At 37.2% G+C, this 22,943-nt stretch overlaps 1 protein-coding gene across 9 annotated transcripts in view; it reads left to right on the top strand.

Moving 5' to 3' along the window:
- Positions 1-22,943, top strand: part of NRF1 (nuclear respiratory factor 1) — a 151,396-nt gene that overhangs the window by 60,489 nt on the left and 67,964 nt on the right. For all 9 annotated transcript variants that reach the window (XR_009403752.1, XR_009403753.1, XM_059396412.1 and 6 more), the window contains exons 3-4: positions 4,602-4,716; positions 7,610-7,736. Coding sequence is in view for 7 of the 9 variants with exons in the window: in XM_059396412.1 (XP_059252395.1) it covers positions 4,602-4,716; positions 7,610-7,736 (242 nt within the window). In the remaining 2 variants the exon portion in view is untranslated. The remainder of the gene's footprint in view (positions 1-4,601; positions 4,717-7,609; positions 7,737-22,943) is intronic.

Raw genomic sequence — 22,943 nt, 5'->3', positions numbered from 1 at the left:
CCAAAGAATAGAAACCTGCAGTTTGAAAATACTGCTGAAGATTATAACCAGGAAGAGAATGAGAGGGCAAAGATGGGTACATTTTCAACTTTACTAAATATTCCAAATGTCTTTCCAAGTCACTTTATTAATTTACATCCCCACAAACAGCATGCTAGAGGGCCTGTTGCTTCCAGTCCTCACCATATTTGGAATTGTCAATTGTTTTTTGTTTTTGCTAGTCTGATGAAATAGAATCTCATTGTCCGTTTAATTTGCTCATCTCTGAGCTAGAAGTTCCAGCCAGTGCAGGAAGACAAGATAGAATGTCATTTCAGACTATTGAAATGACTTTTTATTTACTATTGCTTTTCTTCTTCTGCGTATTTCCTCTTTATGCCTTTGTCTAATCAGGTTGGTTGTTGTTTTTTCCTTGTTGTATGAGTTAATTATATATATATTTTTTATTTTATTTAAAGATTTTTATTTATTTATTTTGAGAGAGAGAGAGAAACAGAGTGAGAGAGAGCATGAGAGGGGAGGTCAGAGGGAGAAGCAGACTCCCATGGAGCATGGAGCCCAATGTGGGACTTGATTCCAGGACTCTGGGACCATGACCTGAGCTGAAGGTAGTTGCTTAACCAACTGGGCCAGCCAGGCACCCAATGATATATTTTTTGATACTGTTCTTTTCTGGATAATATGCATTTCATTTATTAGTATCTTCATCCAATTTGTTGACTACTTCTTCCCTCAATTTTTTTTATTATTTCTTTTTGTCCATAAAGGTTTAAATTTAATTGTGAAATTTATCAGTCTTTTACCTTACTGTTTATCCTTTTGGAGTACTTTTTTTTTTTAAGATCTTATTTATTTGACCGAGAGAGAGAGAGGTCACAAGTAGGCAGAGAGGCAGGCATAGAGAGGGAGAAGCAGACTCCCTGCTGAGCAGAGAGCCTGATGCGGGGCTTGATCCTAGGACCCTGAGATCATGACCTGAGCCAAAGGCAGAGGCTTAACCTACTGAACCACCCAGGTGCCCCTATCTTTAGGAGTTTTAATTAAGGAATTCTTACTCCTGAGTTCATAAATACTCTACAACAGTTTATTGTAGAAGTTACAAAGTTCTTTGTTGTTGTTTTAATTTAGCTGTTTAATTCACCTGGAATAATATTTTTGTGTATATGATATAGGGATCTAGCTTCATTATTTTTCCATACAATCGTTTGTTCCAGTACCATATTTTTAATAGTTCATCCTTTTCCTACCTCTGTCTTTTGACACAGGAAAGTGTTTGTGAACTCTTAATTCAGTTGCATTGGTTTGTTTGTCTGTCCTTCAGCTGGTTCCATACTGTCTTAATGACCGTAGCTTTATAGTAACCACTGATATTTGATAGGATGAGCACACCTTTTAAAATTCTTAAAATTCTTCACAATTATTCTAGTGATTCTTGACCTTTTGCACATCTGTTTAAGTTTTAGGATCAGCTTATCAATTTCCAGAAAAACCCATCCTGGGACTTTTATTTGAATTGAGTTTATAAATTAATTAAGCACCTCTATTCATAATAGCCTAAAACTGGAAATTACCCAAACATCTGTCAGTAGGATAATGGATTACTGTGATTTATTTATATTCTGGAATATTACTCACCAATAAAAAGGAAGAAGCTTACTAACACATACAGCAGTGTGGATGAATCTCAAGAACATTACTCTAAGTGAAAGAAACCTCACAAAAAAGAATATATATGGTATGATTCCATTTATTTGAAGTTCTAGGATAGACGATGCTTTTTTTTTTTTTTTTAATTTATTTGTCAGAGAGAGAGAGAGAGCACACAGGCAGACAGAGTGGCAGGCAGAGGCAGAGGGAGAAGCAGGCTCCCCACCGAACAAGGAGCCTGAAGTGGGATTTGATCTCAGGATGCTGGGATCATGACCTGAGCCAAAGGCAGCCGCTCAACCAACAGAGCCACCCAGGCATCCCGACAATGCTAAAATAGGGTGAAAAAATCAGTATTGTATGTCCTTTTGAGAGATTGGGCAAGAACTGACTGGGAGGAGACATGAGAGAACTTTCTGTAGTGGTGGTATTGTTATATGTCTTGATAGAGATTGGTTATCGTTAGTGTCTACATTTTCAAAATGTATGGTATGCTTACACAAAATTGAATGTACACTTAAGATTTGTACATTGCATTATATGTAAATTTTACCTCAAAAGAAAAAATTGTAAAGAAATATTGAACTCTAGCTAATGATATTCCTACTGAATATTTAGGTGAATCGTACTGCAGTTTACATACATCAGAATAAGAAATGATATGGACTAGTGAGTGGGTAGAAAGAATGAATGGGGTGCGTGGCTGGCTCACCAGAGCATGTGACTCTTGATCTCAGGGTGGTGAGTTCAAGCCCCATGTTAGGTGTAGAGATTATTTAAAAAATTTTTTAAAAGTCTTAAATTAAAAAAAAAAAAGATGGATACATGTGTGTGTTAAAATGTTATGGTAGAGTGGTAGATACATAAATGTTCACTAAAAAATTCTTTCAACTTTGCTCTATATTTGAAAGTTTTAGTTATAAGATGTTGGACTCCTACAAATCAATAGAATAAAAACAAATAAGCTAATTTTTAAAAATGGACAGAGGACTTGAGTAGACATCTCCCTAAAGAAGACGTACAAATGGCCAAGAACCCCGTGAAAAAGATGTTCACATTACTAATCCTCAGGGAGATACAAATCAAAACCACAGTGAGATGCTACCTGACACCTGTTAGGATGGCTCTTACCAAATAACAACGAAGGATAAATATTAGCAAGGATGTGGAGAAATTGGAATCCTTATATGCTGTTGGTGGGAATATAAAATGGTGCAGCCTATATGGAAAACAGTGTAAAGTTTCCTTAAAAAATTAAAAATAGAAATGCCCTATGCAATTCCACCTCTGGATACTTACTGAAATGAACTGAAATCGGGATCTCATAGAGTATTCACATTCCCTTGTTCATTATTCACAATAGCCAAGATGTGGAGCAACTCAAGTGTCCATTGACAGATGAGTGAATAAAGAATGGAATATTATCCAGCCTTTAAAAAAAAGGAAATCCTGCCATATGCAACAACATGGATGAATCTTGAGGGTATTATGCTAAGTAAAATAAATCAGTTACAGAGGACAGATATTGCATGATTCTACTTATATGGGGTATCTAGTCAAACTCCTAGAAACAGAGGTAGAAGGGTAGTTGAGCTGGCGACTGGGGTATGGAAATGAGAGTTGCTCTTCAACAGGTATAAAATTTCAATTATGCAAGATGAAAAAGTTCTAGAGATCTTGCGTACAACATTGTGCCTATCCTTAGCTGTTTGTACACTTAAAAATTATATTGTGATCTCTGTCAAAATCTTGAGATTTTTTTTATTTATTTGACAGAGATCACAAGTAGGCAGAGAGGCAAGCAGAGAGAGAGGAGGAAGCAGGCTCCCTATGGAGCAGAGAGCCTGATGCGGGGCTCGATTTCAGGACCCTGGGACCATGACCTGAGCCAAAGGCAGAGGCCCCAACCCAGTAAGCCACCCAGGCGCCCCTCATTTATTCTTTTACTTGCTCTGGGACTCTTTAGAGGAGTTTATTTAAGTCAGACTAAATAACATGTAGAGAGATTTGTCTAGATTTTCAGGGAGACTTATTTTAATTGAGCCCCTTAGACCATATATAACATATATGCTAGGGCAAGTGTAAGTAGTTAAACTTAATTTTCATGTAAGCCTTTCATAGGGTTTACAAATAAGGATGAAAGTGGATCATCTGCTTAAAAAAGGGAAAGAAAAAAAAAAGGAACGTCCTTGATATGTTGAGATTCCATGAATCAGAGACTCCAATAATTCCTTAGGGTCTACCCTTTATTTTAATAATTAGTTTCAGGGCAAGCCAGACTGACTTTTATTAACATTTTTTCTTTAGAGTGGGATAGTTTTCATCTCTTTCCTGCCAGCATGCTTTCATCAGTTTAACATTGTGGTCAACAACTCCATTTTAGGCACAATTCTCAGATACATAAGAAAAAAAAAATCCAATTAAGATAATACTCCTCCAGCTCTTCCTCTTTTGGTTACGTTGTTGTTACTATTTGAGTTCCAAGCATGAGTGATTATCTCTGACTTCCTTAACTTGACAGTGTTATGGGGTAATGGAAAGAGGGGCACAAGGATGGAAATGAAATTTGAAATCTGTGATTATTTTCTTTTGGCAAGCTCTTCCTCTCAGTGTTGCAATTTCATCTAGCACCTCTGAGAATATCAGCTTTGCAGTATGGGCCTGCTGGCAAAACAAAACAAAACAAAACACAACATTATATAAAATTTAGCTTGTGTATGGTGGGGAGGTGTTTAAGTCAATCACTTTTTTAGATTCATTGCAAGTTTTATTGGTAAATGAAAATATGATTTGTTTTGAACAATAGCAAAGTATGTTGATAATATCAGGAACATTCTATATTTACTGAGAATGTATTAGGAAATAAAGGCTACCTTTTTTGTACCTTGAATTGTTTTCTGTCTCATAGAGCTAACAGGCTTTGCCTGCTTTCAGCACATGCGTTATTATTTCAGGTCCTGTGGGAATGGCTGCTGCCGCTGCTGTGGCGACAGGAAAGAAACGGAAACGGCCTCATGTGTTTGAGTCTAATCCGTCTATCCGGAAGAGACAGCAAACACGCCTGCTTCGGTGAGGGCTCCCTTCTCCATATTGTTGCTGTTTCTCCAATGCTTCATGGTGTGGATGACAGAATTAGAACATACGTTACTAGGTACACTGAGGAAACCAAGTTAGGGTCCTTGATGGCAGAATTAGACTTGAAGGTACTCCTATAGAATCAAATAAATGAAACTAGAAATGATGAACAGATGTAGAATATCACATTATTTCATTCTGAGAAAATTTTTATGCCTGCACTGTGCCAGACATTATTCTAGGTCTTGGGAATACAACTGTGAACAAAACAAATTCCCTTAGGGAGTTTATATTCTAGTAGGGAAAAAAAAAATAAAATAAACACTCTGTAATATATCAGGTGATGATAAGTACTATGGAAAAAAAGAAAATATGAGTAAGGAAAAAAAAGAAAGGTTTGGGGGGATATAGTAGTTTCTCTTTTTTTTTGTAGGGATGATCTGGGAAATCCTTTTTGACAGGCAGCCTCTGAACAGGGAATTACTGATGTCTAAAGGAAGATCTTTCCAGGCAGGAGAAGAACAAGAGGAAAGTTTCTGAAGTGGGATGGAATGTGATGGTCATGTTTGAGGAATAGCCAGGGAAAGAATGACAGGAGATGGAGTTAGAGCAGTAGTAGAGAGACACATCATGGGGTCGTTGGTCTAGTAGAAGGGCTTTGACTCTTGTTCTGAATGAGATGAGAAGTCAGTGAAGGCTTTTGACCAAAGTAGTGATTTGGTCTGACTTATGTTTTCAGAGAAACAATCAGGCTACTGTGTTGAGAATAGAGTTTGAGTATACCAGAATGGAAGCAGGAATAAAATGAGGTTATTGTAGTAATCCAGGCCAGAAATCATAGGGTCGTAAAACCAATATTGCAGCAGCAACGGTAGTAAGAGGCGGTCATCCTGGGTGTATTTCAAAAGTCAACTTTTGAAAAAAAGTCAACTCCAACATGATGGATTGGCTGTGGGGTGTGAGAGCAAAAACAGGAATGAAGGGGACCTCAAGATTTTTGGTCTGATTATTGGAAGGGTTGGGATGACTCTTACTGGAAGAGAGGAGCAGGTATAGGAATGAGTGAGGATAAGGCAGATAGGTCTGTGATACCTCTTAACCATTAAGTGGAGAAACAGTAAGCAGTTGATACGTGAGTCTGAAATTCAAAGGAGAGATCTTGCTGAAAATGTTCAAGTTTTAGATCTTATCTAAGACTCTGAGACTGGAAGGTCTTGGTGGAGGTCTTGACCGGAGGCCACCAAGAGAGTGAATGCAGACCGAGGCCTAGAGCCCTCTAACTTTTAGAGATTGGAGAGATGAAAGGAATGAGCAGAAGAGTCTGGGAAGCTACCAGTGAATCAGGAGGAAAATCAAGAATGCAATATACTAGAAACCAAGTGCGAAAAGCATGTTAATAAGGAGAGTGTGTGATTAGCTCTGTCAAATGCTGCTGGCAGGTTGAATAAGATGCATATTGACCATTAGATTTAGCAACATGGAGGTCATGATTGAACTTGGCAAGAGCATTTCCAATGGAGTGGTAAGGCTGAAAGGATTGGGGTATCTTCAAGAGAGAATGGGAAAAGAAGAATTAGAGAGTGTGAATATAGACCATTCCTTCAAGGAATGCTGCCAAATTTCTTGTTTAGCATATGGTCCTTTGCTGAAGAGTTTTTTCTGAGGAGTTTGTAGGTTGTACAGAAAGATTATCATGCAGCAATAGTACACGGGGACTTAATATTTGATGGTAGCACAACGTGCATTCATACAGGATAAGAAATTTTGTCTATAAAATGTTCCAGAAGGTTTTTTTCTTACAGTGTTTTAAATACACCCAAAATTTCTAGGTGTTTATTAGAATATTGAATCCAAATGGAGTGCCAGCCCATGTGAATGATACGTGACAAAAGCTAGAAAATAATAGTTTATACTAAGAACAGAAGAGGAAGATTATAAGAAACTGAAGAAAAAAACCCAAAAAGTATTGATTGGAAGCTTTCAGCAAAGTGTTTATATACCAACAAATAGGCAGTTCTTATTTCCTTTCATGATGGGATAGGCCAGAATAATTAAAACATGTTATATATAGACATGTCTTTGCTATAAGGGACGTAGGCATGACAGTACATACTTTTGGAGAAAGGTGGAAAACTAGATATGTTCACTTTGTTTCATTTGAATTAATTACTCACCAGTCTCTGGAAAGAGTAGACTATGTTCCCAGAGGATTATGGAATGTAGAACTTTAAAATAATGCCCCATGATTTCAGAGGAAAAGCCCAGCATTTCTATTTCACCCAGTGTTGATACACTTTAAAATGCTCTTTTACTTCTTCCTCATTTGTAAAATATTACAGAACCAAGAATTATTATCTATATGCAATGAAAATCTAGAAATGACAACATTTTTGAAGTCATATTTCTGGACAAATCTATGTCAGTGAGACATAAACAATGACTACATCTGTCAAAGAAATTAGAAGCAGATCATTTAGGCCCCCTTCATTAAGCATGGAGATAACATGATAATGTCTACAAGTAAATGTCTCAGCAGTAATCTTTATTGTTATTATAAGTTGCAGTAAGAAAAAACCCCTTTAGTGTTGCTCGGATCAGGAAGAATTATACTCTCCCTGTTCAACATTGTGTCATGGCTGTGTCCTGAAGCAGACTTATAGCTGACCCTTTCATCAGTTAGCTAGTCATTGGTCTTTAGGACAAAGGTATGCACATTTTTCTGCTGAACAGGATATTCAAACTTACACTACCCTTTTCACATTTCAGGTAAAACAACAACAACACATCTGATCAGAATAAATTGCCTCAAGTCAAAGTAAATTTTCTGTGTCACTCTAATTTCTCTCTTCCTTAACCGTTTTTATTCTCTTTTCATTGTCTAATTCAGGAAACTTCGAGCTACATTAGATGAATATACTACTCGAGTGGGACAGCAAGCTATTGTCCTCTGTATCTCCCCCTCTAAACCCAACCCTGTCTTTAAAGTGTTCGGTGCAGCACCTTTGGAGAATGTGGTAAGAAAACTCAGCTGTGTTCTCAGAGACTCACTCTTGCTTTCTGTGGGTTATTTGTTCTTTTGATCCTCTGTCTAGTACTATAGCTGTTACTTCTATCCTCCCCTTGTCTGGGGGTAGGAGTGGGACTGGTTTTCAAACCGCTGTGCATAGATCAAAATAAAAACGATTATTTCTGTTTGTACTTACTGTAGCAAGATAGTCTACGCTCTCAGATGCGCCATCTGAGAGATGCCTTGTATCTGTCAGCCCAAGGCGGGGAAAGATGGTATTATGTTTGTTAAGAAACGAACACGACAGGATTTTGTGGTGTTTTTTGTTTTTCGTTTTCTAATTTAAAGTTATTTATTTATTTATTTAGAGAGAGAGAGAGAGAGAGAACATGAGCCGGTAAGGAGCAGAGACAGAAGCAGACCCCCTGCTCAATAGAGAGCCGGATGTGGGGCTTGGTCCCGGGACTCCAGGATCATGATCTGAGCCAAGGAAAGATATTTCACCCCCACTGAGTCACCCAGGTGCCCCAAGGATTTTATAAGAAAATTACTGATTTATGTCAGAAACAAAATGGGAGATAATTCTAAGATGTAAACCTCATGAGGCAAACCTCAGGAACCATTTTACTGATTTCTGGTATTTGAGTTGCATATTTAAAATCTCTTGCATTTCTTTGAAGAATTTATTTGACACTCTGCTTCAATTTTGAAATACAGTTGAATATTTTGATCACCTAACTATCTGTAGCTAAGTTTTTAAAGATAGTATTTTATCTTTTCATACTTACACTAAGTGAACTACTTTTTCTCTGGCTTTGAATAACTTTGAATTGTTAGTAGAATAATGGTCTGTCCAGATTTAAATTGCATTTTATTTTTATTGGAATGAAGTTTATTAGCTGAAGGGACATTTATTGTATTTCTCCGTATCGAATGTAGACATTTCAGGAGTTTAGAACTGATTAGTAAGCAATTGAAATTTTGTTGGTTTTGCTGGGTTTTTTTTTTTTTTTCACATGCAAATGTTGTGGTTCTTTTTCAACATTTTTGAATTTCGTTTTGAGTTTTACCAAAAATTCCTGAGGCCCTAGACTTAGGGTGTGTATTAGGACCTTCCCTTAGAAGAATATGGTAGAAGATTTCTAGGTCAAAATGGTGCCTGACAAGCTGTCCTAGTGTCATGATGTTCACCAACATGAAATCTGGGCATGTCTTCTTTTTTTCAGTATCAAATATTTAAAATAATTTTACTACTACTAATAATAATATGATTTGTGAAAAGGACTCATCTAGAATACTCAGAAAATATCTCCGAAAATTACTCTCTAAAAGGAGAAGTGCCTGGCTGGCTCAGCCAGTGGAACATGTGACTCTTGATCTCAGGGTTGTTAAGTTTGAGCCCCATACTATGTATAGAGATTGCTTAAAACAAAATCTTTTTTTAAAAACCCAAGAAACAAAAGGAAATTTTGAGAAACTGTTGGAGTCTTCCATATGTTATAAAAGGATATAGACTCTATGAAACAAACAGTCATATGATAAACTAGACATAAAAAAAAGCAGTAAATATTTTTTCATTGACTGACATTTCATACATATAGGCTAAAGAATAAATACCAGTAGAATTAGAAGCAGAATGTGTCCCCTAAAACATTAAAGAGGGAAAATACCAAGTCTATATAAAAGATTTAAAAAAGAAAACACAAAGTATAGAACAAAATAATATAAGTGAAACCAGTTAATTCTGTTGTAGATCATAAATATAAATGGATTAACTCCTTTGAGAAAGACAAAGATTTTCTTTTAGAGTGGAACAACAATAATCCAAAACCAAACCCAACTGTATTTAATTTATGTGACATACTCACAGTGATTCACAGATGTTCAAAGTAGCTGCAAATGATACCATTGAAAGTGAAAGGAGGGTCCTGGGTGAGTCAGTGGGTTAAAGCCTCTGCCTTTGGCTCAGGTCATGATCCCAGGACCCTGGGGTCCAGCCCCACATTGGGCTCTCTGCTCAGTACGGAGTCTGCTTCCTCCTCTCTCTCTCTGCCTGCCTCTCTGTCTACTTGTGATCTCTGTCTGTCAAATTAATAAATAAAAAATCTTAAAAAAAAATAAAGGGAAAGGACAGTTCACAGAATGGGAGAAAATATTTGCAAATCATACATCTGACAAATAACTTGAATCCATGTAAAGATCTTGTAGAACTAAACAATAAAAAGACAGCCCTATTTAGTTATTTATGTAGTATGCATGCACAGCAGCAGGGAGGGGCAGAGGGAGGTTAGAGAATCTCAGGCGGACGCCACAAGTCGTGTGGTGCCCGATGCAGGGCTGGATCTCAGAACCCTGTGATCACAGCCCAAACCAAAGTCAAGAGTTTCACTTAACCAGTTGAGCCACCCAGGCACCCTAAGCCCAATTTTAAAATGGTGAAGATTCTGTCACTATTTGAAGATGACATACTACTATACTTAGAACACCCTGAAGACTCTATCATAAATCTGTTAGAACGGATAAATGAATTCAGTAAAGTTGCAGGAAACAAAATTTATATACAGAAATCTGTTGCATTTTTATACATTAATAATGAATTAATTCTACTTCTGAAACCAATAATGCATTGTATGTTAAATAAGTAGAATTTATATAAAAATAATGAAGTAGCAGAAAGAGGAATTAAGAAAATACTTCTGCTTATAATTGCACCAAAAAAAATAAAATACTTAGGAATAAACTTGACCGAGGTGGTGAAAGACCTGTATTCTGAAAAAAATACACAACAGTGATGAAAGAAATTGATGACAACAAAATTGGAAAGATATTTTATGCTCATGGATTGGAAGAATTAATATCACTAAAACGTCCATATACCCAAAGCAATCTACAGATTCAATGCAATCCCAATCGAAATACCAGTAGCATTTTCACAGAAGTAGAACAAATAATCCCAAGATTCATAAAAGACCTCAAATATCCAAAGCAATCTTGAGAAAGAAGAAAACAGCTGGAGGTATCACAATCCCAGATTTACATAGTTTTAATAATCAAACTGTATAGTACTGGCACAAAAATAGGCACAGAGATCAATAGAATATAATAGAAAGACCCAAAATAAACCCACCCTTATATGGTCAATTAATCAATGACTATGGAGGCAAGAATATACAATGGGGGAAAGCTAGTCTCTTCAAAAAATGGTGTTGGGAAAACTGGACCACTTTCTTATGCCATACACAAAAATAAGTTAAAAATGAATTAAAGACCTAAATGTGAGACCTGAAACTGTAAAACTCCTAGAAGAAAATGTAGGCAATAATCTCTTAATACATTGGCCTCTGCAAGCTGTTTATGGATATGTCTCCTTAGGCAAGGGAAACAAAAGCAAAAATAAATTATTAGGACTACACAAAAATAAAAAGCTTCTGGACAGCAAAGGAAGTCACCAACATAAGAAAAAGGCGATCTACTGAATGTGACAAGGTATTTGCAGATGATATATCTTTTAAGGAGTTAATATCCAAAATATATAAAGAAGTTACAAGCTCAACAGCAAAAAACCCAAACAATCCAATTAAAAAATGGGCAGAGGACTTAAAACCTACAGATGGCCATCAGACGCATGGAAGATGCTCAGCCTCACTTATCATTAGGAAAAGGCAAATCAAAACCATAATGAGATATCACCTCTCACCTGTCAAAATGCCTAGTATCAAAAAGACAAGAAGGGCACCTGGGTGGCTCAGTTGATTAACCATCTGACTCTTGGTTTCGGCTTAGGTCATGCATGATCTCAGGATCATGAGATCAAGCCCCACTTTGGGCTCTGTGTTCAGCATGGAGTCTGCTTTCCCCCTCCCACCCTCTCCCCCTCTGTCCCTCCCCTCACTTGTGCGTGCATTCTCTCTCTCCCCAAAATAAATAAAATCTTAAAAAAAAAACTAACAAGTGTTGGTGGTAATGGGGAGAAAACAGAGCACCTGTGTACTGTTGGTAGTGTGTAGCCACTATGGAAAACAGTATGGAGGTTGTTGCTTAAAAAATTAAAAATAGAAATGCCATACAGTCCAGTAATTCCACTACTGGATATTTACAGAAGAACATGAAAACACTAGTTCAAAAAGATACATGTACCCCTATGTTTACTGCAGCATTCTTTACAGTTGCCAAGATATGGAAGTAACCCATATGTCTATCCATAGAGAGTGGATAAAGAAGAGGTAATATTACTCAGCCATAAAAAAAATGAAATCTTGCCATTTGTGACAACATAGATGGACCTAGAGGGTATTGTGCTAAGTGACATAAATCAGACAGAGACAAGTATCATATGATTTCACTTACATGTTAAATTTAAAAAACAAAGCGGAAACAGGCTCCTAAAATACAGAGAACGAATTGGCAATTCCCAGAGTGGGATGGTAGGGGATCAGCAAACAGAGGTAAAGGGGAGTGGGAGGTACAGGCTTCCAATTATGGAATGAATAAGTCATGGAGATGAAAAGTACAGCAGAGAATATACTCAGTGGTATCACAATAGCATTGTATCATGACAATAGCTATACTTGTGAACATAGCAGAATGTATTGAGTTACCAATCATGATGTTGTAAAACCTGACACTAATGTAAGTTGTGTTCAGCTATACTTCCAAGTTTTTTAAAAAATGACAAAGAATCTGAATAGATATTTCTCCAAAGAAGATAGAGGAATGGTCAGCAAGCACATAAGCAGTAATGATAAACAGTTATTAGTATTAGGGAAATGAAAATCAAAACCAGAACGAGACACTACTACATACTTACTAGGATGATTATAATAAAAAAGGTAGACAACAATAAGTGTTGTTGAGTATATGTAGAAATTAGAACCTTCCATACATTGCTATTGGGAATGTAAAATGATGCAGTTGCTTCAGAAAACAGTTTGGCAGGGCGCCTGGGTGGCTCAGTTATTAAGCATCTGCCTTCGGCTCTGGTCATGATTGAGTCCCACATCGGGCTCCCTGCTCAGTGGGAAGCCTGCTTCTCCCTCTCCCACTCCTGCTGCTTGTGTTCCCTCTCTTGCTGTATCTCTTTCTGTCAAATAAATAAATTACACCTTAAAAAAAAAAAAAAAAGAAAGAAACAGTTTGGCAGTTTCTTTCTTTCTTTCTTTCTTTTTTTTTTTTTAATTAAAGATTTATTTATTTATTTATTTGACAGAGAGAGATCACAAGCAGGCAGAGAGGCAGGCAGAGAGAGAGGAGGAAGCAGGCTCCCTGCCGAGCAGAGAGCCTGATGCGGGGCTCGATCCCAGGACCCTGAGATCATGACCCGAAGTTTGGCAGTTTCTTAAAAGTAGAGTCACTACGTGACCCAGCAATTCTACTCCTAGGTTTACTCAAAAGAACTGAAAGCAAAGCTTTATATACACAATGTCCATATCAGCAAAACTTATACATAAAACTTACACACATGTTCTTAGCAGCATGATTTGTAATCACCACAAAGTGGAAACAGCCCAAATGCTCAACAACTGATGTGTGGATAAATATATTATCTACAATGGAATATTATTCGTCAGTAAGAGGGAGTGAAATACTGATTAAAAAAAAAAAAAAAAAAACTACAGCATGTGGGGGACCTGGTTAGCTTGGTCAGTTATGTGTCTGACCTCACTCAGGTCATGATCTCCAGGTCCTAGGATCGAGTCCTGAATCCAGCTCCCTGCGCAGCAGGGAGTGTCTCTTTCTCTCTCTCTCCCCCGCCCACCCCCTCCACTGCTCATTTTCTCTCTGTCTCTCAGATAAATAAATAAAATCTTCAAAAAAAAAAAAAATGACAGCATGGATAAACCTTGAAAACATTTTGATAAGTGAAAGAGCCCAATCACAAAAGACCACATGTGGTATGATTCCATTTGTATGCAGTGTCCACGACAGGCAGATCTATGGAGTAGATTAGTCATTGCCAGATTGGAAAGGTGAGAGAGAGGAATGAAAAGTGACAGCCAATGAGTGCTGAGTTTATTTTAGGGGGATAAAAATGCTCTAAAATTAGATTATGATGCTTGCATATCCCTACATATATACTTAAGAAGGTTGAATTGTACACTTTATTTTTTTTAATTGTACACTTTAAATGATGAATTGTATGGTCTGATAGGCTGAATAATGACCCCAAGGATATCCAGATCTGAATTCCTGGAATCTTTGTGTGTTACCGTGTATGGCAAAAAGGACTTTGTGGTGATTAGGTTAACAATCTTGAGATGGGGTGATTACCCTGGATTATCTGGGTATAGCCTACGTCTAACTACATTGTCTTTATCAAAGGGAGACAAGGGGAGATTGATAAAGAAGTAGAAGATGCATTGGTAGGAGTAAAAGGTTGGATGCAGGGAAGGGGGGAAGGGGTCAGGAGCCAAAGAATACAGGTTAGAAGCAGCTAGATGAGGCAAGGAAATGGACTCTCTCCTAAAGCCTCCAGAAGGACCAGCCTTGCCAATAACCTTGATTTTAGCCCAGTAAAACTAAGAGAATGAGTTTCTGTTGGTTTAAGCCACCAAGTTAATGATCATTGTGGCAGCCATTAGAAACTAATGTGTAGGATATGTGAGTTATAATCTCAATAAAGCTGTTAAAAATGTTAAAAGTAAAATAATAGGCAAAGGTGTGTCAGACAAATACCTACAAAAAATAAATCATGGATCATAGCATTAATATCAGTCAAAGCCAAATCCTTAAACAAGTATTAACTAAGAACCAGAGGTAATTTGATATTGATAAACAGTATAAATTTATAATGCACCTTTTTTTGCCTCAAACATTAAAGCAAAGTGTGTAGATCAAAAAATTACAAATAAAAGAAAAAATAAAGCATGACAATGGCAGGAGGCTTTAATATCTTTATCAGATTAAGGAAGAAAATAATAAGAATATAGGGATCTGAATAAAAGAATAAGGTTAATATAAAATATGTATGCTAGCATTAATACTGTATAAGGAGAGAATATGTCATATTTGAAAAATTACATGAATGGGTTATAAGACTTGACCAAATATATTATTAGGCCCCAATGAAGATCTTAATAAATTGTAAAATGCAGAAATTATACAGGCCATATGGTTGGGAGGTTTTTGGTCCAGGGAACTACTTCAATTTTGTTTTTCAGCTAGAACTACAGATCTCTCTTTTTAAAAATTGAAACATAATTAACATGCTGTGTTTTATTAGTTTCAAGTATGTAATTCAGTGATTTGACAGTTCTGTACATTTCTCAGTGCTCATCAAGATTAAGTGTACTCTTAACCCCATTTATCCATTTCAGTCACTTCTCCCCTCCCGCTATGCTTCTGGTAACCAACAGTTTGTTCTCTGTATTAAAGAGTCTGGTTTTTTTTGGTCTATTTTTCCTTTGTTTATCCATATGTTTTGTTTCTTAAATTCCACATATGAGTGAAATCATACCATATTTGTCTTTCTCTGACTAACTTATTTTACTTATCGTTTTACCCTTTACATACATCCATGTTGTTGCAAAAGGCAAGATTTCATTCTTTTTATGGCTTAGTAATATTCCATTATATATTCCAGTATTATAATATTCTATTATGTGCATATGTATATGTACATATATACACACACCACCTCTTTATCCATTCATGCATGATGGACACTTGGGTTGCTTCCATATCTTGGCTATTGTAAATAATGCTGTAACAAACTTGAAGGGTACATATATCTTTTCGAATTAGTGTTTTCATTTTCTTTGAGTAAATACCCAGTAGTGGCCATATTTTTCACCATGATACAGAACATTTTGAGCTTAATATCAAAAGATAGACAGGAAAAAGTATTCAGCCACATAGTACATAAAAACACTTCTTAATTTGTAGACTGTTTAGATAATATAAAAGCAAAACTTAAAGGTTTCAGTTTGAGCTGGTTCTCAAAGGAATATTCATTACCTTAATTTTTTTTATATACAAGAAAGATGGAAAAGAAATAAACATCTAATTCAAGAAGCTGGAAAGGGAATAAGATGAGTCTAAGAAAAAATAGGTTAAGTAAATGTGGAAGTGAAAAAAATTAAGGAGTTCGTGAGCAGAAAAAGTAGAATTGTTACGTTCGAGAAGTGATACTATGAAAAGTCCAATAAAAAAGAAAACTTCTAGCATGCTAGTTGAGGAAAAGGGAGAAGAAAGCAAATATATAGTCTTAGAAATTAGATGAGTCATAGTCACAGTTAAGGAAAGATTGAAACTTGTAAGGAAATGCTGTGCATTAATCTGTTTTTACAAATTAAGAACCTCAACTAAGTGGACAGTTCAGTAAGAAAATAAAATAACTAAAGCATATGTAAACCTCAGTAGAATAAACATGTTCAAAACTAAAAAAGTATATCCCTCAAAGGGGACACTACTCTGATACTTTGGGTAACTCCTCTTAACCTTCAAGATACAGAATATAATCTTAAGATTTACTGATATTCAGAGTCATATTAAGTAATTAGAGCCCATTGTTTATCATAATCAGTATGCAATGTATTGCATATAATCTTGTTAATAGTTAAGGAGATGATTTAGATGGCTAACATTTATTGAGTGCTTACTATGTTCTCAGTATAGTTATAAGCACTTTGTATAATCTCATTTAATAATTTTAAAACTGGTACTTGTATTTTGTCCTCCTGCCTATAGCTGTCATCTTCCTTTTTGCTTTTATAGCTATAGTCTGCTGAAAAACTCTAGAAAAATTAAAATTCAGTAGGGCTGTTCATCTTTGAAATAATAGATTTCAGATTTTTTAATTTATTTTTTTATTTTTTTAAGATTTTATTTATTTATCTGACAGACAAAGAGCACAAGTAGGCAGAGAGGCAGGCAGAGAGAAAGGGGAGGAAGCAGGCGGCAAAGAGCCCGATGCGGGGCTCGATCCCAGGACCCTGGGATCATGACCTGAGCCGAAGGCAGAGGCTTTAACCCACTGAGCCACCCAGGCGCCCCTAGATTTCAGATTCAAGATTGTCTGTTATTTTAAGAGTTTGTTGAAAGAGGATTGGAAACATTACTAGTCCTTTTAATAGTTAATGCTGAATTTTTTCTTATATTTTAGGGCTCCATTTATTTTCCCATACTGTGTTTTGCCCATATTACTTTCTTGTCCACAACTGGAGTGTATAGCAAGGCACTGTAAACAAAACTAAGTGACTCACAACAAATGGAAAAAATGTTTTCATAAAATTAGTAACAGCAGTTGCAGTTTGTTGAGTATGTTAAATGTACTTGTTTTCTGCTAAGCACTTTATATTTATGATTTTTACTTAATCATCAAAATAACCCTATGATATATATGTTATTATTTGTGCTTTACAGTTGTAGGAATTGAGGGTTGAGAGCTTAAGTATTTTGTTCAGGATCACACAGTAAGTAGCAAATTAATGATTAATGTTCTTTATAAAGAGCTGTCAAAAATTAATAAAATTATGAACAGATGAATAACAAAGACCCAAAGATATGTTTGAATATAGATTAGATATTAGGTGATACTAAGGAATTCTGATATTTTTGTAGGATGTGATCATTGTACTCTAGTTATGTATGAGAATGCCCTTGTTTTTCAAAGATGCATGCTGAAGTATTTAGAAGTGTTACAGTGTCTGAAATATACTTTAAGTGGGGATGCCTAGATGGCTCAGTCAGTTAAGTATCTGCCTCCAATCTCAGGATCCTGGGATGAAGCCTGGAGTCAGGCTTCCTGATCCGCAAGGAGTCTGCCTCTCCCTCTCCCTCTGCATGCACCCCCGCCCCCCGCCGCTACCCGCACCAGCTCGTGCTTTCTCTCTCTTTCAACTAAATAAGTAAAATCTTTTAAAAATAATAATGAAATAAAATATACTTTAAGTGGTTAGCCCAGAGAATATCGTGTGTGTGTGTGTGCATGCGTGTGTGTATGTGTACAGATGGCAGATAAAGTAATTATGCCAAAACGTTGACAATTAATGAATCTGGGTGGTGAGGGTAGAAGGATTTATTTTATCGTTCTCAGCATCTTTCTGTATATTAAAGTTTTTTCATATAAATTCATAATTTCCAAACACCCAAAGACAAAAGAGAAGACGTAAATGGAAGGAGGAAGCACAAGTGTCAAACAAAATGTTCAAAGAAACGGGAATTAAAACAGAAAACTACTTTACACTGTGAAAAAGATGTACAGCTTCCAGTGTTGGCATGTGAAACAGGCAGTTTAAATTGGTGTAATTTTCTAGAGGGCAGATTGGCAACCGGTATAAAATGTGCCCCAGATGTATACTTTTTAACTCAACTTCCTTTTGAAATTTTATCCTAAGGAAATAATCGGTCAAATATGCAAAGATGTATGTACAAGTATATCAGTCACTGTATTCTTTATAGTATTTTTTAAAAAAAATTCAGAATAACCTTAATGTTCAAAGATAAGGGATTAGTTAGATAAATTGATGACTTGTGCCAAGATAGGCCTGCTACACTGCCTTTAAGTATGATGACATAAGTCTTTCTATTAACTTTATCATGTGGAGATGATGATTAAGTGAACAAAGCAACTTACAGAACCATACATAGAGTTTGGGCCTGCTTTAAAAGTAAATCTGCATTTTATACATGTTTATGGAATTGTTGAATGGAGAGGATTGTTGTAACTAACATTTGTGTAATAAAGCAGATTTATAAAACTTAGAAGTAAACATATTCTCAATAATTCTACCAATAACCTTGAGATGTAGGCATATTACAATTATTTGCATTTTGGAAGAGAATACAGGCTCAAAGAGGTTAAGTTATTGGCTCAAGATTCCCCAACTTCTTTTTTTTTTTAAGATTTTATTTATTTGACAGAGAGATCACAAGTAGGCAGAGAGGCAGGCAGAGAAAGAGAGAGAAGAGAGGAAGCAGGCTCCCTGCTGAGCAGAGAGCCTGATGATGGGCTCGATCCCAGGACCCTGCGACCATGACCTGAGCCGAAGGCAGAGGCTTTAACCCACTGAGCCACCCTGGCGCGCCCCACCACCCCCCGCCAACTTCTGAATGGTAGAGCCGCTGTCAAGATTTGGGTTCAAGGTGATGGAATATTACATCTCCCATAGGTTTGTCCAAGGTATTAAATATGGGGTTTCAAATTTAATTTCATTTTCTTAGTCCTTGCTTTCTCTTCTAAAAGGGAACAAATGAAGCCACCTTCTGCTTCTCCACAGTGCTGTGTGTACTTACTACTGATGTGCTTTTATTTGTATGATTATTTGATTAACTTCTATCCCCAGCTAGATTGTAAGCTCGGAGGGAGGGACTGGATCTACTTTGTTCTCCATCATGCTCCCAGTACCACACATTGCCCCTGCCATGGGTGCGTAGTTGCTGAGTAGCATTTGTTGCCTGAATAAAGCATCTTAAACGTTTGGCAGCACTCAGCCATGCAGATTTGACTTCTAAGTTATGATCCTGCATTGGATCTCAATTGAGACCTTGAGATGTAAAGAACTGTGAAGTTAGCTAGTGTCATTCTTTATAGTGCTTGTCCCAGTTTCTAATTATACTTTCATTTTTATGACAATTTTTGTGTTTGTCTTCTCTGCTAGATTGAAATATGCACAGTAATGGGACACTGTGATGGATACATTTGCTTTCCGATTTGCCCCCAGCTCTTCTTAGCACAGTGGCTAGCATAGAGGAGATGAATAGTATTTGTTTGATGGCTAGCTGGCTGGAGGAACTGCTGGGTTCAGAGATCACGTATGCCATGTATGTATTTGCAATGTGAGGTAGGGAAGTAACCTAAAACTAGCTGAACTCTCAGAAAGGGCCTTTGACTTGAATGTATAATGAGATTGCCTTATTTAGAAACTCAAGGTTTCTTTAAGTTGCTTGGGATCTAGCCTCTTAGATCTAATATTCTCTGAAGGTTTTGTTTGTTTGCTTTTTAAAGATTTTATTTATTTGTCAGAGAGAGAGAAAGCACAAGCAGAGGGAGCTACAGGCAATGGAGAAGCAGACTTCCCACTGCAAGGAGCCCGATGGGGGCCTCGATCCCAGGACCCTGGCACCAAGACCTGAGCCAAAGGCAGCCATGTGACTGAAGGAGCCACGCAGGCATCTCTCTTTGCAGTTTAAAACCTTTGTTTCCTTAAGCCTCAGCTTTTTAAAACAAAACAAAATAAAATAAAAAGTTAAAGGACCTCTGGAACAACTCCATTGGGTGTTTTGGCCCTTTCGAATATCCTTCTTAGTGAAGGTGTGGCTCCCACCTAAAAGGCAGCATTGTTAACATTTAGACAAGCGAATTCAGTTTTGCCCGTGGGTTGGTATTAACTAGAGTGGGCACATATAATTAAAACCTCCGCATTTGTGAAAACTGTTTTTAAGTTTTGATTTTTTGAGTAGTTCCCCACATTGATTTTTCCTATATGTGACTCACTGTCCTCATGTGCAAAATAAGGATATTACCCACCTCACTGAGGAGCAGTAGAAATTAAAATTTATTATCATCCTCTATATGTGTTTATAGAGAGCTGGCATGAAAAGCATTGGCAAATAGTAGATTTTTTTAAGCTGCTGTGCCCCGAGGGCATGTTCTTGGCTTACTGCCATAGCCGTCTTCTATAGAGTTGGTAGGAATAGGCCTAGAAATATTCTATTGAGGAATAGAGAATTTCCATTTTTTTCCAGAAGAACTTCAGGAGTTTCTGGAGGTGGAGCTCTTTCCTCAGAGTCAATAATCCGTAGCATTTAGATGGGGATATGCTGGCTATGACTAACCAGTTCTACAGGTACAGAAATTAGTCACAGGCACAGAGGCAAGATGTAGCCCTGGCATTGTCACCAGCTTCTTTGAAATCATGTTTCAGCCTTCAATTCTTCTTTCCCAGTAGATGAGTGGACTCTGGAGTTGGTTATGATTTCTTGTTCTAAGTCATTCAGTTTTTTATATAGGTTTTTCAAAATGTCTTCAAGTTACAGAAAATGTGGAAGCATATTTTAAAAAATAGTAATGTAAAAAATGCAATATGATTTACTCATATATGGAACTTAAGAAAACAAATGAACAAGAAAATACAAATGAAAAGAAAACAAACAAAAAAGAGACAAACCAAAAAACAGACTCTTCACTATAGAGAACAAACTGGTGGTCACCAGAGGGGGATGGGTGGAGAAGAAGGGAAATAGGTGATGGGCTTAAAGAGAATATTTATCATGTTGAGCCCTGAGTAATGTAGAGAATTGCTGAATCACTATGTTGTACACCTGAGACTAATAGAACACTGTGTTAACTATACTGGAATTAAAATTTTAAAAAATAGCAGGGGCACCTGGGTGGCTCAGTGGGTTAAGCCTCTACCTTTGGCTCAGGTCATGATCTCAGGGTCCTGGGATCGAGCCCCATATCAGGCTCTCTGCTCATCAAGGAGCCTGCTCTCCCCCCCGCCCCCCCCCCACCTGCCTCTCTGCCTACTTGTGAGCTCTGTCAAATAAATAAAATCTTAAATAAAATAAAATTTTAAAAACAGTGAAATAAAAATTTTTCACTTATTTACATACTCAGCAAATAACTAACACAATTTGATACAAAATAAGGAATCCTTCTAAGTCCAGTGAGGCTTCAAGGTCCCAAACTAAGGATCCAGGGGGTTGAGAGGAAAATTAGACATCTGGACAGAGGCAGGAGACAAAAGAGGCTGACACTGGGGCTGGAGAGAGAATAGGGTGAAAGCCAACAACTTCATGGGGCATATAGCCTGTGGCCTGGCTCAGTGCCAGGTGGCACTGAGATTGTGGGATCTCGATCTTTGGGATCGTGGGTCTGAGGGCAGCTCTGCATTGGGGGATATTTTCACATATCTGAGATGATAACATATTTTTAATCTCAGGGAAGCATATAGGTAAGAAAAACTTTTTTGATCCTTCATGGGACCTTTCTGAAGACTCGTCTTTTCTGCAGAAAGGCTTCAGGCACACACAAGAATTATGGTATCTTGTCTGGAACTGGTTTTGCAGCCTAAGGGCCCATTGGTATTATAGTGGTAGCAGCCAATTCCAAAATCCGCAGCAAGCCGGTTCCATGCCCAGAACTCTAAGGGCTCTTATAAATACCCTGAACACCCTCCACCTCTGGTAATTATGAGAATGTTTGTTACTGTATCATCTGCACGTGTCTGAGTATGTGAACTATTTCAAAACACATGTTAAGTAATGATGGTGATGTCACACACTGGTTGTATATGGTATGTGTAAGAATATAAGTGATCATTTGATTTTGTAGAAATTTAAAGAAGTAAGGGAATTATGACAAGAAAACTTAGGAATTTTTCTTACAGGGAGTTGAAATTGGGTTGGGCCTTGAAAGATGAATGACTTTTTTATATGAAGCAGAATTAAAGGCCCAGAGGTAGAAAAGAACTTGCAGAAGTTAGTGAGGAAACTGAGTAGCTAGGAGGGTGTCATTTGCGTCGTCTCCAGGCTTGGGCAGGCAGAGCTGAGGCCCCACTGGGGGAGTCTTGGCAAAGTGGGGAATGATTAGAAAGGTGGCAGTGCTGGCCGGAGAAGTTTGGACTTCATCCTATGAGAAGGGGGGCACCTGTAGAAGTGGTTTTGAGAAAAAAGATAAATGATAGCAAAGTGGCTGAACATACTAGCTTTGGAGCTAGTTAAAAATTAGTTTGATTTGTAGCCACTAGCAATATGATTTGGGGAAGTCACTTAAGTTTATTAAGCCTTGTTTTTCTTAGCTGCACAATGGGTATACTAGTATTTTCCTTATAGAATTATGTGAGGATTAATTAAGACAATGTATATGTGCTTGACACATAGTAAGTGCTCAATAAATTGTGTTTGATTGTCATAAGCCAGTGTTTCAGAAATATATATATATATTTATCATACAGCTCCCAAAGGGGCTTGGAGTTTTTATTACATACTTTTTTTTTTTTTTTAAAGTAATCCTAGGGGCACCTGGGTGGCTCAGTGGCTTAAGCCTCTGCCTTTGGCTCAGGTCATGATCCCAGGGTCCTGGGATAGAGCCCCGCATTGGACTCTCTGCTCAGCAGGGACCCTGCTTCCCCCCTCTCTCTCTGCTTGCTGCTCTGCCTACTTCTGATTTCTCTCTCTGTCAAATAAATAAATAAAATCTTAAAAAAAAAATAATAATCTCTTCATCCAGTATAGGGCTTGAACTCACGACCCCGAGATCAGGTGTCACATG

The sequence above is a fragment of the Mustela nigripes genome, chromosome 4, assembly GCF_022355385.1.
Source record: "Mustela nigripes isolate SB6536 chromosome 4, MUSNIG.SB6536, whole genome shotgun sequence".
NCBI lineage: Eukaryota > Metazoa > Chordata > Mammalia > Carnivora > Mustelidae > Mustela > Mustela nigripes.
Note: the sequence above shows the minus strand (reverse complement) of the source record. Positions and strands in the feature narration are given on the sequence as shown.